This window comes from Cryptomeria japonica, chromosome 2 (genome assembly GCF_030272615.1).
Source record: "Cryptomeria japonica chromosome 2, Sugi_1.0, whole genome shotgun sequence".
NCBI lineage: Eukaryota > Viridiplantae > Streptophyta > Pinopsida > Cupressales > Cupressaceae > Cryptomeria > Cryptomeria japonica.
In genome coordinates this window covers 99,713,247-99,728,263 of record NC_081406.1, presented here as the reverse complement: position 1 = coordinate 99,728,263, position 15,017 = coordinate 99,713,247, and the positions used below count along the sequence as shown (strand labels likewise).

At 33.9% G+C, this 15,017-nt stretch overlaps 1 protein-coding gene across 1 annotated transcript in view; it reads left to right on the top strand.

Moving 5' to 3' along the window:
• The window catches only part of LOC131035186 (actin-interacting protein 1-2), a 32,893-nt gene that overhangs the window by 4,404 nt on the left and 13,472 nt on the right, over positions 1-15,017 (top strand). Inside the window, exon 3 of the mRNA XM_057966834.2 lies at positions 889-1,075. Coding sequence (XP_057822817.2) covers positions 889-1,075 — 187 coding nt within the window. The remainder of the gene's footprint in view (positions 1-888; positions 1,076-15,017) is intronic.

The following is a 15,017-nucleotide window of genomic DNA, read 5'->3' as shown; positions in this document are numbered from 1 at the left end:
TGGTTTGTGGCCTAGAAAAGTGAATTTATGCAAAATAATAAAATTGCAATAACAAAATTGATAATAAAAACCTGATTTTTGGACTGTAGCTTCCTTGTCTGATTCTCACACTTGAGTTAAAAAATCACAGAAACATTGCACCTGTCTGCCAATTATAGGTGAAACTTAAAAAACTAGGGTTTTGTCCACTTTTGCCCAAATCAATGCTCTGATACCACTTGATAAGATCCACACATTAGAAATAATATAATGCAGAAGATAGGTCTCACACAACACGAGATGTTTGTGGGCAAAGATCCCTCAAGGTAGGGTAACACCATACAATACTCCTCATGGAAGAAGCAACTCCATGTTATATTTCCAAGAGATCCCAATTACAATATCATGCTACAGTAATAGTCATCTCCTTTATATTGACTTCCTAATAACACAATAGAGGGGTAATCCTAATGAAGGCCTACTCATTACCTAATATAATTAATTTCACAAGTTATCCATATGAACCAATATAACCAACTTAAGGGACGTGTGCCACATGTTGACATCCGGATGAGAAAGAAAATGAGGTCTTGTATTTTTAAGCTAATTTCATTAGGTGGAACTTATTCAACATGTTTTCTTGAGGTCATGCCTTTTTAATCTAGTTACTGGAAACCATATTTCCACTAATGAACCAGATCACTAAGTCTGGAACATGGTTATTATGGTTAATCTTTGAAAATGTTGTACTGTTATACAAAATTCTTTGGGTCTACAAATTTAATGGACATCAAGAATTAAGATAGGCATCTCAATTACTGTTTCAGGATACTTCTATTTACAGTTGTTTTAGTTTTATATATTCTATATGTGATTATGATATGTGAAATTTCTTGTTTTCGACTGCAGAGAGCATTCAAACTTTGTGAATTGTGTAAGATTTTCTCCCGACGGGAGCAAGTTTATTTCTGTTGGTTCAGACAGAAAAGGGGTGCTTTTTGATGGCAAGACAGGTGAAAAGATTGGAGAGTTGTCTAAAGATGGTGGCCATACAGGAAGCATTTATGCTGCCAGCTGGAGTCCTGACAGTAAGCAGGTATTGTTATTAAAGATATGGGTGATAATAAATTTTCAAAATTATTTTCATTTTTGTCAGCTGGTGTCCTGCGAAATGAGAGGAACCCTGGTTTTTGTTCACAAATCAGGTAATGGTTTGAAACTCTTAGTTCAGTTTTTGGCATCAAAGTAGAAAATAAAGCTCTTGCGTGTATTATCCAAATTTATGCATCACTGTGGCTTTTATGTGTCCATCTTATCGAGTACACATTGCCCTTTGTTTATACGGTATACCCATCTGGCCAGTAGAAAATACACTCTTATCTTGTTTAATGTTGAAAATGATTTGTTGCGATTTTTAATTCAAGCAATTCCACATGCTTTGTTTCTCCTCGTGTACATAATTTGCAGCTGCTGAGGTTTTAAGGGATCTCTTTCACAGATTTTGCATTATAAAGTGTTTATCCATTATTTCAAGCTTTTCATTTCTATACGATTTATTTAAGTTTCTTGCTACTGTTACATGTATTTTGAAGAAGTGATATACTCAGATACATACAAGGAGTTACCTGATCAAAATTTGGAGAAAATTTCTCTAAAATTTCTTTGATCTGTTTCCTCAGTGGTATTTAATATGGTTACAAAAAAAGCAAAATATGTTTTCTCTGAAAAGTCTTCAGAATCTGACATCAGAAAAGCTGTTAAGGAATGCATAAGATCCAGACACATATAACCAACATGCAGTTAAGGGAACTGAAATAATTGTGCAAATAAATATTAATTATTAAGCTTTATCTTACAATATGAATGGATGGTGTAAATTGTTATAACATGACTTGGACTTGGGATCCACTTAATAAACCGAACAGTACAACTTGTTTCCCACAAGGATAAAACTGAAAATGAAAACTAGACATCTGCCAAATAAAAAATTGAGAGCATCTTATGCACTAAATATTGAGTTTGATATTTAGTTTCAATTTTAATATTACCTTCTCAAAGAATTGAATATGCTTTTTTTCCCAGAGAAGAATGAATGGAAAACATTATCATTAGTGCAAGAAAAAGGACCAAAGAGGTTCAGTTGGACCTCAAAGTACTTGTCGTGATAGAAAAGTACAAGGAACCCTATGATCTGAAAAAAACAACTAGTCACTAAGACACTAAACCGATTTAATTAAAAAATTAAAAACAATGGGGAAAATCCAAACTTTATGATCAAAGTAAGGGACAAATAGACATGCGAGGCACAGAGTCTGAGTTCAACTGGGAGTTGCTTAAGCACTTGGGAACAGTACATGGTGATAGTCTTAAATTTTGTAGTATGAAGCTCTTATGAAAATTAAAACTTGAAACTTTGTTGAGATTCCACCTAACCATATGATCTGAAAAAAATAACTAGTCACCAAGACACTAAACCGATTTAATTGAAAATCAATGGGGAAAATCCAAACTTTATGATCAAAGTAAAGTACAAATAGACATGCGAGGCACAGAGTCTGAGTTCAACTGGGAGTTGCTTATGCGCTTGGGAACAGTACATGGTGATAGTCTTAAATTTTGTAGTATGAAGCTCTTATGAAAATTAAAACTTGAAACTTTGTTGAGATTCCACCTGGCAGTGCCACAAGACTTGGACTTGGCATACACTTGGCAGGCTGATTTTTGGCTCAGGTTCAGACTCCATAATTTTAGAAAAGTGTAGTATTTAGATTTTTTAACAAAAAAACATGATATAAAAAAATGCCCCCGACTTGCCCAGACATGCAGAGTTTGGAGAAAGCAAGATGGCAGGCCATGTTTTGGCCTGCTTGGACTTGGAACGCTTGGTGAGCTCAATAACATTAACATCTCTTAAATAATCTATAGGTTGCAGGCGGGTTTATAAAGTGAAATAGAACATTGATAGCTCAGCTAATAAATTAGAATGCCAGAATGGTAGCAGAAGGCCATGCTCAAAAGATTCAGATAGACAATAATTAGATATTTGCATGTTAACAAAACTGATAACAATCTCACTATTTACTGTTTGGTATCCCGCTTTGGATGGGATGTTCATCAAATTGATGTCAAAGTTCATTTTTAGAACTTAAAATGTCACATGCAGGAAGAAGTTCATATGTCCCAGCTTGATGGTTTCACTTTCAATCTACCAAGCAAGGAACATATTGTTTAGAAACTAGCAAAAGCATGATATGAACTAAACTAAAACATGCTCCATATGCACGGTATAATAAACTCAATGCTTATTTCAGATATAGTGGCCTTTTTTGGGAGTAACAGATATTCATCTATATGTGACGGAGGTTGATGGTCACATTATTGTTATTGTTGTTGTATATGCGGACAATCTAAATATCATCTATGATACATGGGAACGCATTCCCACCCATCTACCTTGTGTCCATTTCTTTGCCCCACCAGTGTCCACAGGACAGAGGAGTGGCAAGGGAACCCCTGGCCATCCCTTCTCCAAAATTTGGGATGTGTCAAAAAGATGTTATCCCTGAGACAACTAGACATCCTCACTTTTTTTTTAATACAAAGAAATTACAAGTTTTAGAAACAAAAATTAAAAAAGGTCATGAGCGATACCCCTCTTGAAATCCCAATTATACCCTATATCTAAGAATAATATACTAACATGTGATTTAAGGTGAGTTTTCCCTTGATGCTAATTTTAAATTCATGCCTTTTTTCCAGGGTAAAGCAATGTTTTTCCTCTGGCAATGCATGCTAATGTTAATCCCAACTTCACCCTGGTAGGAGTTATGGTGAATACATTGGGCTTAATAATGTTTTCTCTATGAAGCAACTCATTCTTCCTCCTTTAAGACTCACTCTTAATCCATCTGTTGCAATACTCCTCATCAATAAGAAGCTGATAGCCTACACTCGTCCCAACACCTCTTGTTTTTACCAACTTGTTTGTGCCTATTTCTATTCTAATCTTCCAATTCCATTTCCCAAAGCCAAAATACAAGGGCTGATCATATGGAACAATTGATACAAATAATATTTCATATCCAATTTCATTTTTGTCAACCTTAGTAAAGTCTTGGAGACTTAGGCCAAGCCAAAAAAATCACTGATAACAACATGAACCTAGTTAACTGCAATGAGACCATGTCTAGACATAAATTTTGATGTCATTTATAGCTAAACTATCAAAAAATTGAATTTATATGTATGTGTACATGCATGCATGTGTGTGTGTGTGTGTGTATAAAGAGAGAGAGAGAGAGAGAGAGAGAGAGAGAGAGAGAGAGGTGCACAAGCACACACACATGCAGCGATGTGTATAGGTAGACAGATGTATAGATAACTATATGTATAAATAGACATGCATCCACAGACACACACACTTGCCATCCCCTACTATCCCAAAATAACCCACATGGAATGCTGTCCTAAAAAATGGCCCCGTGGACCATTGTTGCCTAAATGCATTACACCATCCCCTGCCAACACATATTATCATTGAGAAAAATGGTTTGACCATGGCCTTTGATATGTCAGACCTTAAAACCTTCTTTTGTTCTTTTTTGTCTAGGTCTTGAAGGAATGGCTTTTTATTTCATAACCAAGCTATGCTAATTAATTGTTAAAAGTTGATATGGTTAATTGCAATCCTTGTAAGATTTCCTATTAAAAGTTTTAATGAGCATTTGAACTACGCAAATTAAATTACAACTTTTTCAACTTGAAGTAGAAAGAAAGGAAACACTTGCAGATTTTTTTTTAATCACTAAATAACTGAAGGGAAACTTGAACTTAAAACTGAAATCTTGAATTGAACAGAGATATGCTATGAGCAATAATAGTAGATACATTGAAAACTTTACATTTCAAATTAAATGAATAGAGAGGTTTAGAAGATACATTTTCCAGATGCCAATATTCTGAACTTTCATAACTCTACCCATGAGGGAAAATATCATTAGGGTGCTTTTCTTCCCAACCACGGACTGTAATGTCCCCACTTTGAAATGCGATTTAATGATAAAATTAAAATTAAACTATTTATAAATAAATATACATACATGTATATTTAGTAAAGTCTTGGAGACTTAGGCCAAGCCAAAAAAATCACTGATAACAACATGAACCTAGTTAACTGCAGTGAGACCATGTCTAGACATAAATTTTGATGTCATTTATAGCTAAACTATCAAAAAATTGAATTTATATGTATGTGTACATGCATGCATGCATGTGTGTGTGTGTGTATAAAGAGAGAGAGAGAGAGAGAGAGAGAGAGAGAGAGAGAGAGAGAGAGGTGCACAAGCACACACACATGCAGCGATGTGTATAGGTAGACAGATGTATAGATAACTATATGTATAAATAGACATGCATCGACACACACACTTGCCATCCCCTACTATCCCAAAATAACCCACATGGAATGCTGTCCTAAAAAATGGCCCCATGGACCATTGTTGCCTAAATGCATTACACCATCCCCTGCCAACACATATTATCATTGAGAAAAATGGTTTGAGCATGGCCTTTGATATGTCAGACCTTAAAACCTTCTTTTGTTCTTTTTTGTCTTGGTCTTGAAGGAATGGCTTTTTATTTCATAACCAAGCTATGCTAATTAATTGTTAAAAGTTGATATGGTTAATTGCAATTCTTGTAAGATTTCCTATTAAAATTTTTAATGAGCATTTGAACTACGCAAATTAAATTACAACTTTTTCAACTTGAAGTAGAAAGAAAGGAAACACTTGCAGATTTTTTTTTAATCACTAAATAACCGAAGGGAAACTTGAACTTAAAACTGAAATCTTGAATTGAACAGAGATAAGCTACGAGCAATAATAGTAGATACATTAAAAACTTTACATTTCAAATTAAATGAATAGAGAGGTTTAGAAGATAAATTTTCCAGATGCCAATATTCTGAACTTTCATAACTTTACCCATGAGGGAAAATATCATTAGGGCGCTTTTCTGCCCAACCGCGGACTGTAATGTCCCCACTTTGAAATACGATTTAATGATAAATAATGATAAAATTAAAATTAAACTATTTATAAATAAATATACATATATATATATATATATATATATACATATATACATATACATATACATACATACATACATATATACATATACATATACATACATACATACATATATATATATAATAATATATATAATAATATATATATATATATATATTTATAATTAATAAATAAATAATAATAAAATACAATATTCACTAAGGCAACTAAATGAAGGAGAACTAATAAATAAAATATAAGTAATGTGACCAAACAATCATCATACTTATCCACCGATTATTATCGATGCTTCCCAAGAATAATATAATTGCCAAGGGAATTGATACCGCTGGAAAAGGGGAATCATCCACACATCGCGATGAAGAAGAATGACATAGCAGGCACTAGACTAAGTCAGTGGATATGGAACGATATTGAAGGTAATCGATGTATGAGGGATTAGCGAGGAACAATAGTCACTATATACTTCTGTGTTAACAATAATGGTAGCACATATGAAAATCGATAGCCAAAGCAATGGGAAATTAATAATCGTAAATACTGAGCATAACATGGAAGTGGTATACCCAGCAGTGTCGTAGTTGAATTACACATGATCATACTCGGCTAAGGCATGAATCAATAGTGATGAGAAGAATGATTAAATAAGTTAAAATTAAAGATTTAAACTTATTATTAATAGAAATGAGAATACAATGATTGACTATGATATAATTAATAATGGTCTGAGCAGCGAGTGTGGGAAGACACGAAACTATTTAGCAAGCACTGACTATTAAGATTAATTATAAGATATAAAGTGACATTCAACTACAGACAACAAAACCACTTATTTGGTGCTTATTAGGAACTCCAATCGATAAGCATAATCATCTTGAGGAGGTGCGATTATTATGAGGAAGGCCGTAGACCTTGGTGAATGGACATGACTGGTCATTCCAATTACAACATATAAGAATATAATTGAAATCAATTCAAGGGGGAGCATGGTGGAATTGGTACTCGTCCTTTATCTGCAGATTTAAAGAAGTTCGTGGGCAGGCCGAAGGCCAAACTATCGAGCATCCATAACCAAGACATATAAATGTTTGACAATCGAGATTAGGACCAACCAATTCAATATATAAGCTATTCTAAAATAAGACATATAGTATAATTTATATCTAGTCTTGCCATATTGGTCGTTTGAATCCCATAAATTATAAGCATAATTTAAGTGTCTCAACAAGGGACATTACACGGACTTACTAGTCCCTCGTGCCATATCCAACTGGATTGGCCCGACCCTTCATAGGGAGGTAATGAAATGTTGAACTCATGCCATCTTAGACTAGTGTATAATCCTACACAACTCCCTAGTTGGTCATACACTATAGGATACCCCTAATTAGTATGACCTCTAACTGGGGTGTATATCTGGACTATTGAACTGACTAACGCTCTTGGTACGAGCACCACCTTGGCCAAAGGTTTTCAAATAGATGCAATCACACTTAAGTGTGAAGTTAATGTTCCACCCTTCTTGGCTGCAACTTAGGGTTCTTGGGCATAGGTCTTGTAAAAAGTAAGTTTTAACTAAAAGTTGACCATATCCATACTCACATAGAGACTCTTTGCCACACAATAGTGTTACATGAATTTAGTTGGCAAACACTAAATCTCATGAGGTTTTCTGTTTTATCCCTCTCATAAATCATTTTATAAAGTATTAGAAATATAACTAACCCCTTGATTAGGAAAGATAAAATGGCTTAAGAGCCGCCAACTTCTCATGTACTCTTTAAGTTTTGTATGAATATCATGCATGACATGTCTCTGCTGTCACTGCTATATCTAAGTGCATTTTTTTTATAAGTAATATGCTAACTACATTATGGAGTACTTCTTTTCGGCCCTTGCCTGTTTATGTTTCCCAAGCTAAGGTTTAGTTTCAATCTCATGCAGTAAGTAGTTAATCTCAGTTTGTATAATCAGCCTCATAGCTGTAGTATTTCTTTGTTTTGGTTATTCTGAAACATATTAAATAAGAAGATGAATTCTCTGTAATACAAGTTTTTTGGATATGCATACCCTCAATTCTGATTGGTATTATTCTGCATTTCCTTACCTACTATGCTCACCATAATTATCAGGCTAAAATCCACACTCATATATATATATATATATATATATATATATATATGTAGGTATGTGTATATGGTGAAAAGTGATGATGATAAACTATTGTAAAACCATAAAGATCCAACCACAAACAATCTAGGTCCTACAATGAAACATTCACCAATAGCAATAGAGATACCTAAGATCATGCAAATCAATAAAATAAAACAATATTACCATTCACATGTCAAGTAGGGTTTCAATTTCCATTGTCTACTATCTCCATTGATCTTGTTTGATATATTTGTTCTCAGATTTTATGTGTGCACAAGAGCTCAACAAAGAATGGATTGTGCTTGTGATGTCGCTTGATCGCAAGAAGGCTTGATTGCATATGATTGATTGTGTCATTAGGTGATTAGGGTTGAAAAGGAAGAGGGCATCCTCTTATATAGAAGACACTGTAAGAAATGGAAGGATAAGATTAAAAGGTGAAAAGGATAAATGGTCGGCTAGGATTAAAGGGTAGGTAGAGGAAATAATTAAATGATAAAGGGGGTAGGTAAGAGAAGAATTAAGAGATGAATGACATGTGTCATGGGTAGAAAAGGCTAATGAATTAATTAAATAAATAAGGTTCATTTAATTAATAGAGGAAGTGGGATCAATTAAATAAATAAAATATTTATTTAATTTAGGAAAATGACAATTTAAATAAATAAAAGTATGTATTTAAACGAGGAAAGGCTTAGAAGAGGATTAATAAATTAATTAAATAAATCTTAAATAAGGTTCATTTAATTAATAGAGGAAGTGGGATCAATTAAATAAATAAAATATTTATTTAATCTAGGAAAATGACAATTTAAATAAATAAAAGTATGTATTTAAACGAGGAAAGGCTTAGAAGAGGATTAATAAATTAATTAAATAAATAAAGATTTATTTAATTAATAGAAGACTTACGATAAAATAATTAAATTAATAAAAATATTTATTTAATTAGACAAGACAATTTTAGGTGTCTACAGTATGTATGTATGTACATTTATATACAAGCATATTGTTTCAGATTTAACAAATTATAACTTAACCCTGCTGTAGTTCTAAAAGAACATTTAACTGTTTGCAAGGAGAGTTATTCTAACCAGCAATGGTATGTTGAAAACAATTACAGCATTCCCATAGCATAGAATTTCTTCTTTTCTCAATTGGATGCCAAGGTTTGAAAAATATAAGGGCTTTGAAGTATATATGCACAGCATATATAAAGCATGAACTGCATATTGCAATTACTTCTGATTAACATTTTCTTCCTTTCTCAACTCAGAATGAAGGAATGCATTCAACTTATTTTTTGTACTTATAAAATACTTAATTCTCAGTCAAACAGAAATACCATATTCCCTATCGATTTTTCTTCCATATTTCAAAACCTCAGAAAGAAAGAAAGGCTGCATAATGCCTTACTAGGCTTGGAAGAAATGACATGACTTGGTAATTAGAAGAAGAATAACTTGACAAAGACTCTCTGCACAACTCTTAAACCTTCGTGAGCCTCCCGCGCTTTTGTCTGGAGTATTGTTTTTCCAGACTTGCCGCCCCTGTATTGGAAAGAAGAATGCGATACTATATGCAGCGTTCCTCAATGCCTTACTAGGCTTGGAAGAAATGACATGACTTGGTAATTAGAAGAAGAATAACTTGACAAAGACTCTTTGCACAACTCTTAAACCTTCGTGAGCCTCCTATGTTTCTGTTTGGAGTATTGTTTTTCCAGAATTGCTACCCCTGTATAGGAAAGAAAAATGCGATACTATATGCAACACTCCTCTATTTTTGCAAACCAAACCCAATGGTAATGTCCCTCGCTTCTCCCCAAATTAAAACTAAATAACTCATGATAAGAGATGGTTTCCTTCATTTCATTCCAATTTCACTTGCATTTCTACCAATTTCACTTGCATTTCTACCAATTTCATTCCCCAATACTCACGCCAATACCATGCCCTTTTCTTGAAGGAGAAGATAAGAGTCATGTCGAAATGATTTCCTCTTTTATTCTTCTAGAAGAATCACTCCTTCCATATTGGCTTTATTCATTCCAATAGAATGATTCTCAAATAAAAAAAAAGAAGAGCGTGCCATGTATTTTGACTGGCCACTACGGTGGTTTAAAACCATACATTCTCATTGTTTAATGCCCAATGGAGATCTATTTATTGAACTAAAGCATACACTAATTGTTGATTGTAACTAGGTAGAATGCAGATTCCATTTGCCTTAAGGCAACATTGGAATCCGCCAAGGGCTGGGCCCTTCTCTCCCCTCTCACACGCCACACTAAAGGGAAACGTGTTCCCTCTAATAGGGCTGACCCTATAACTAAAAGACACATGCCACTCAAAAGGGAAACATGTTCCCTCTAATAGGGCCGACCCTATAACTAAAAGACACACGCCACTCAAAAGGGAAATGTGTTCCCTCTAATAGGGCCGACCCTATAAAGTAATAAAATAAATAAAAAGGATTAGCACCAAGCCAACCTCAAATAGGTCCTCTTGCCTCATATAAATAAACAACTCTTGACCTCATTAACATACAATGATATCACATGCAATAATCATTCTGCAAGTGCGAAAATCAGAAAGAAAGAATTCTAAATGCGAGGTGAAGGAAGTGTGCATTGAGGCGACTGTTAATACAAGGGTGAACTTCAATAGAAGATGCGAATGGCAAGACATATGTGAAGCTAAAGACAATTTCCAGATCTATTCATTTGAAAGTCATCTTGCTGTTATATGCAAATCAGATTCAAGAGGTGTATTGCTATGTGAAAGGCTTAGACAAATTGGCGTGCCACATCAAAGCTACCAGCTAAGTAATGTACTGTTACAATTGGATATAATTCATAGTCAGATCTGAGGATCTGTTGGTTGGGTTTTTCCTCCTAGGAGGTTTTCCCAGGGTATTTGTGTGTCGTGTTCATTTTGCTCAATTTATGTTTATGTCTAAGTCTGAATGTAATTAAACTAAACAATAAATATATTGATTTAGTAATTAACTTCAGTTTTTTGAGTATAGTTTAAATCTGAAAGTCTAAATCTCAACATGGTATCAGAGCCAGGTTCATATTAACTAGTGATCAAATTTAATCATGTAATTTCAGTCTCTTGTTCCTTCCTTCTTTGGTGACAGGTTCAAATAGAAATCAGATCTGAAGCAACATTGAAACCAAAAGAAAGAATTAAGTTATGGCATGTTGATCGATGAATTAGGTCTTCAAACTGTGAACATCTTCCTTAGGCTGGAAACAGGTTTCATTGATCAGCGAACCTAATGCAAATGAGGGCGCAGTTGCAACAATTAGGATATGATTCACCTTCGACCAATGGAGAAGCCTGCATGGTAGTATTTGCAATTCGTGTGGAAGTCTTCGTCAGGTTGATAGTGAATCTGACACATTCAGGTGTATTCTCTCAATAATTTAAAATAAAAGATTCGTTCATTTAACATTTAATGTTTTCATTGTCATCAAAGTCGTCTTATTGAGAGATCCTTATATTTACTACTTGATTAAAGAATCTATATTTAGTCCTTGTTAAACTGAATATTATAAGAGGGTTCTTGGTTAATTAAGGTTGCTGTTAAGGGCTTATTATTTCGTTTGGGCTGCATATTTATGTAGTGTTTAAGATCTGATTTAAATAAAGAATTGTAAATCTGATCATGGAAGGTTGTGTCCCTTTCAAAGGGCAGATATAATGAAGAGTTGCACTCTCTCAAAGGGTGCTAATTGTGGAAAGGGCATACATGATGAAGAGGTGTGACCTCTCCCTCACATTGAAAGATAAAAAGGAAAGGAATCAAATGCATCCAGTGACATCACCATGGATCGGATCAGATCACAACTGTTATAAAGTTACAGGCAGCATCTTTGTTCTTTGTAGTATGCATAGGGATGAGTTGAATATGTATGCTTAATATACGAAGCCTGATAATGTTCTTATGCAAAATTTAATAGTAATATTAATATAGACTGTAATATGTATGACAGTTTAATAATGCTTTTCTATCACTAATTGTTCATATGATGATTAAGTAAGTTATGTGATGGAGTCTGTAATACCTTTCAATCTCACCATCCAATTATGGAGGGAGAACACAAGGAAGCAAGAGTACTAGGCTCCAGTAGGTACGCCAACCCCAAGTGTGGGCCAAGAGGCCAAGTTGATGGGTCCTTGGTGCTCTTGGGCTTGTTGGAGAGGGATAGTCTTGAGGCACCTTGGGTGATTCTCCTTGAGCTCCATAATGGGAACTGGTGTAGGGAGAGAAATGGTTTTTTTTGAATCCTTCATATAGCTATGCAATATGTAAGAATGTTGAATATATAGTCTATCAAGGCGTAATGGAAATGTTGACTAATGTGTTGTGTAGGGTCCAGACCAAGCTTAGTTGACAATAATGTCCCCATATTGTAATCACTATACACAGATCTTAATATAAGAGGGTCCCATTAGGGGACATTATTTATATATATATATATATATATATATATATATATATATATATATATATATATATATATATATATATATATATATATATATATATATATATATATATATATATATATATATATATATATATATATATATATATAACACCAGCAGTTGTTGGAGTATGGACGAAAAAGGGCAAATCTGAAAATAATATTAGACTGCTGTTTTATGCTTGATCTGAAGATTAATTCCTTTGATGTATTTGCTGTTGGATGACTAGAGGTTTGATCTAAACTTTTGATTATATATTTTGCAGTATAAAACAATTATAGCACAAATGGCTTATGTTGAGGCCATTGATAATAAGTGTTGATGTTTATTAAGTAAAAGTAAGCTTTAAACTATAGTCTATATTCTTATATTTTTACTAATATAAATTCGGTGCCAATGAAACTTTACAGTAGACTTGCACATTTATCATGGCACCCAATAAGAATTTATAAAAGACCATATTGAAAGATTGGTCAAAATATTTAATAACAATATTATACAATAAAAGGGTGTGAATTAATATTAATATTTATATACATATATATATTATATGCATATCTCTTTATACAAGCACTTATATGTATGTAATCATTAATGTCCTGGGTACATACATATCCGTACTTATATACAAGAGTACGTATGTAATATGTATATATATATATATATTAATATATACAAGTATAAACTATATTAATGCATGAGTGATAAAAACGATTAAATTTCATAATTAAAATAATAATAAATTAACTTGGAATACCAATTCACGACTATAGTTGTGAAACCCTAAACTCCTATTCAAACCAAATTAGGGTTACCTGACACGACAGGTTGACGAAAGACATGGTCAACATGAGACAACCTGACTCAACTTATCGTTAGGGTTTCTAGATGGCATGAGTTCTTTTTCATTACCTCCCGACTTGATGATACTTCCCCTCCCTTCTCGGAGGACGACGAACTCCTGCACACACTTGGCTAGTTCGAACAGTTAGCCTGAAATCTTGTCATAACTCTGATATTTCAAACATATCATCAACAAAAGTAAGCATCTTAAATGTCATCATGTTAAATAGCCAAACATCAAATTAACAGTTGTGAGTCATCATTTCATTAGACTGAGCACAAATAACATCATTCAATTATAACATGAAACATCTAGGGCACGATTAACATTTTGTAATTATAGTATAAAACAACTAGGGCACATATAACATGGCGTAATGTAGCATAAAAACAACTAGGGCACAAGTGGGATATAACAAAAATGGTTAAGACAAATGAAGGTAAATGGAACTTTGTATTGGTAGTTGATGGGATTTGCTTGTAGTTAATTTTGATCCTAAAGAATTGAATGGTCCTACATACATGGTTCCCTTGATTTTGAGTTGATATAAAAAAGCATAGCATTGAAAATCATTTTGGGAAAAAAAGTTGCAGCAACCCTCCGAACAAGGAACACAATCTGCAAATATAACCTTCACAAATGAGAGAAGCAAAGCTATTCCACCAAATAATGAATTGGAATTGAGTTGCCAATAATTTACAAATGCCTTGCTTATAATTCAAGGAGAGAGCCAGTAGAGATAACTGACAACCAACTACTAGCAACTAATCTTAAATGCACCCTCAACATTATTAAATAATGTGCACCTAAAATGCAACTAATGTCTAATAAAATATTATGTTGGCTGCCTAAGTGAAACTTAAGCATAGGTAATTGGGTAAAACCTCATTTACTTCAACACCCCCCCTTAAGTGTAACTTCGGGAGGAAATTATTATGCAATATGAGCAAGATGCAAGATGGGTCCCAACAACTAGGACATGTTAGGTATCCATGTACAAATGCAATGCAATGGGATCCCTCACAAATTGGAGAAAAGGAGAAAGCCCAATGGGACAAAAGTCCTTCCAAAAAAGAGAAAAGAACAACAAGATGATGCATAGAGGACCCACTAATACCCCACAAGGATTACATACATCATGTATATACAATCGATGGGCCCCCCATAGGAAGGAAAAAGAGAGACATGATATCCCCGCCATAATGAAGAAGCCTCAATGTCGATGAAGTATGCCTGTAAACAAAAGATGATCCAATGCCTACAAGCAACACATCTCCCCTTACCCCATAGGAAGGAAAAAAAGAGACATGCTATCCCCGCTATAATGAAGAAGCCTCAATGTCGATGAAGTATGCCTGTAAACAAAAGATGATCCAATGCCTACAAGCAACACTTCTCCCCTTAGGAAGAAACAAGCTCATCGAAAGAGGAAGAAGCCACTCCATGTCC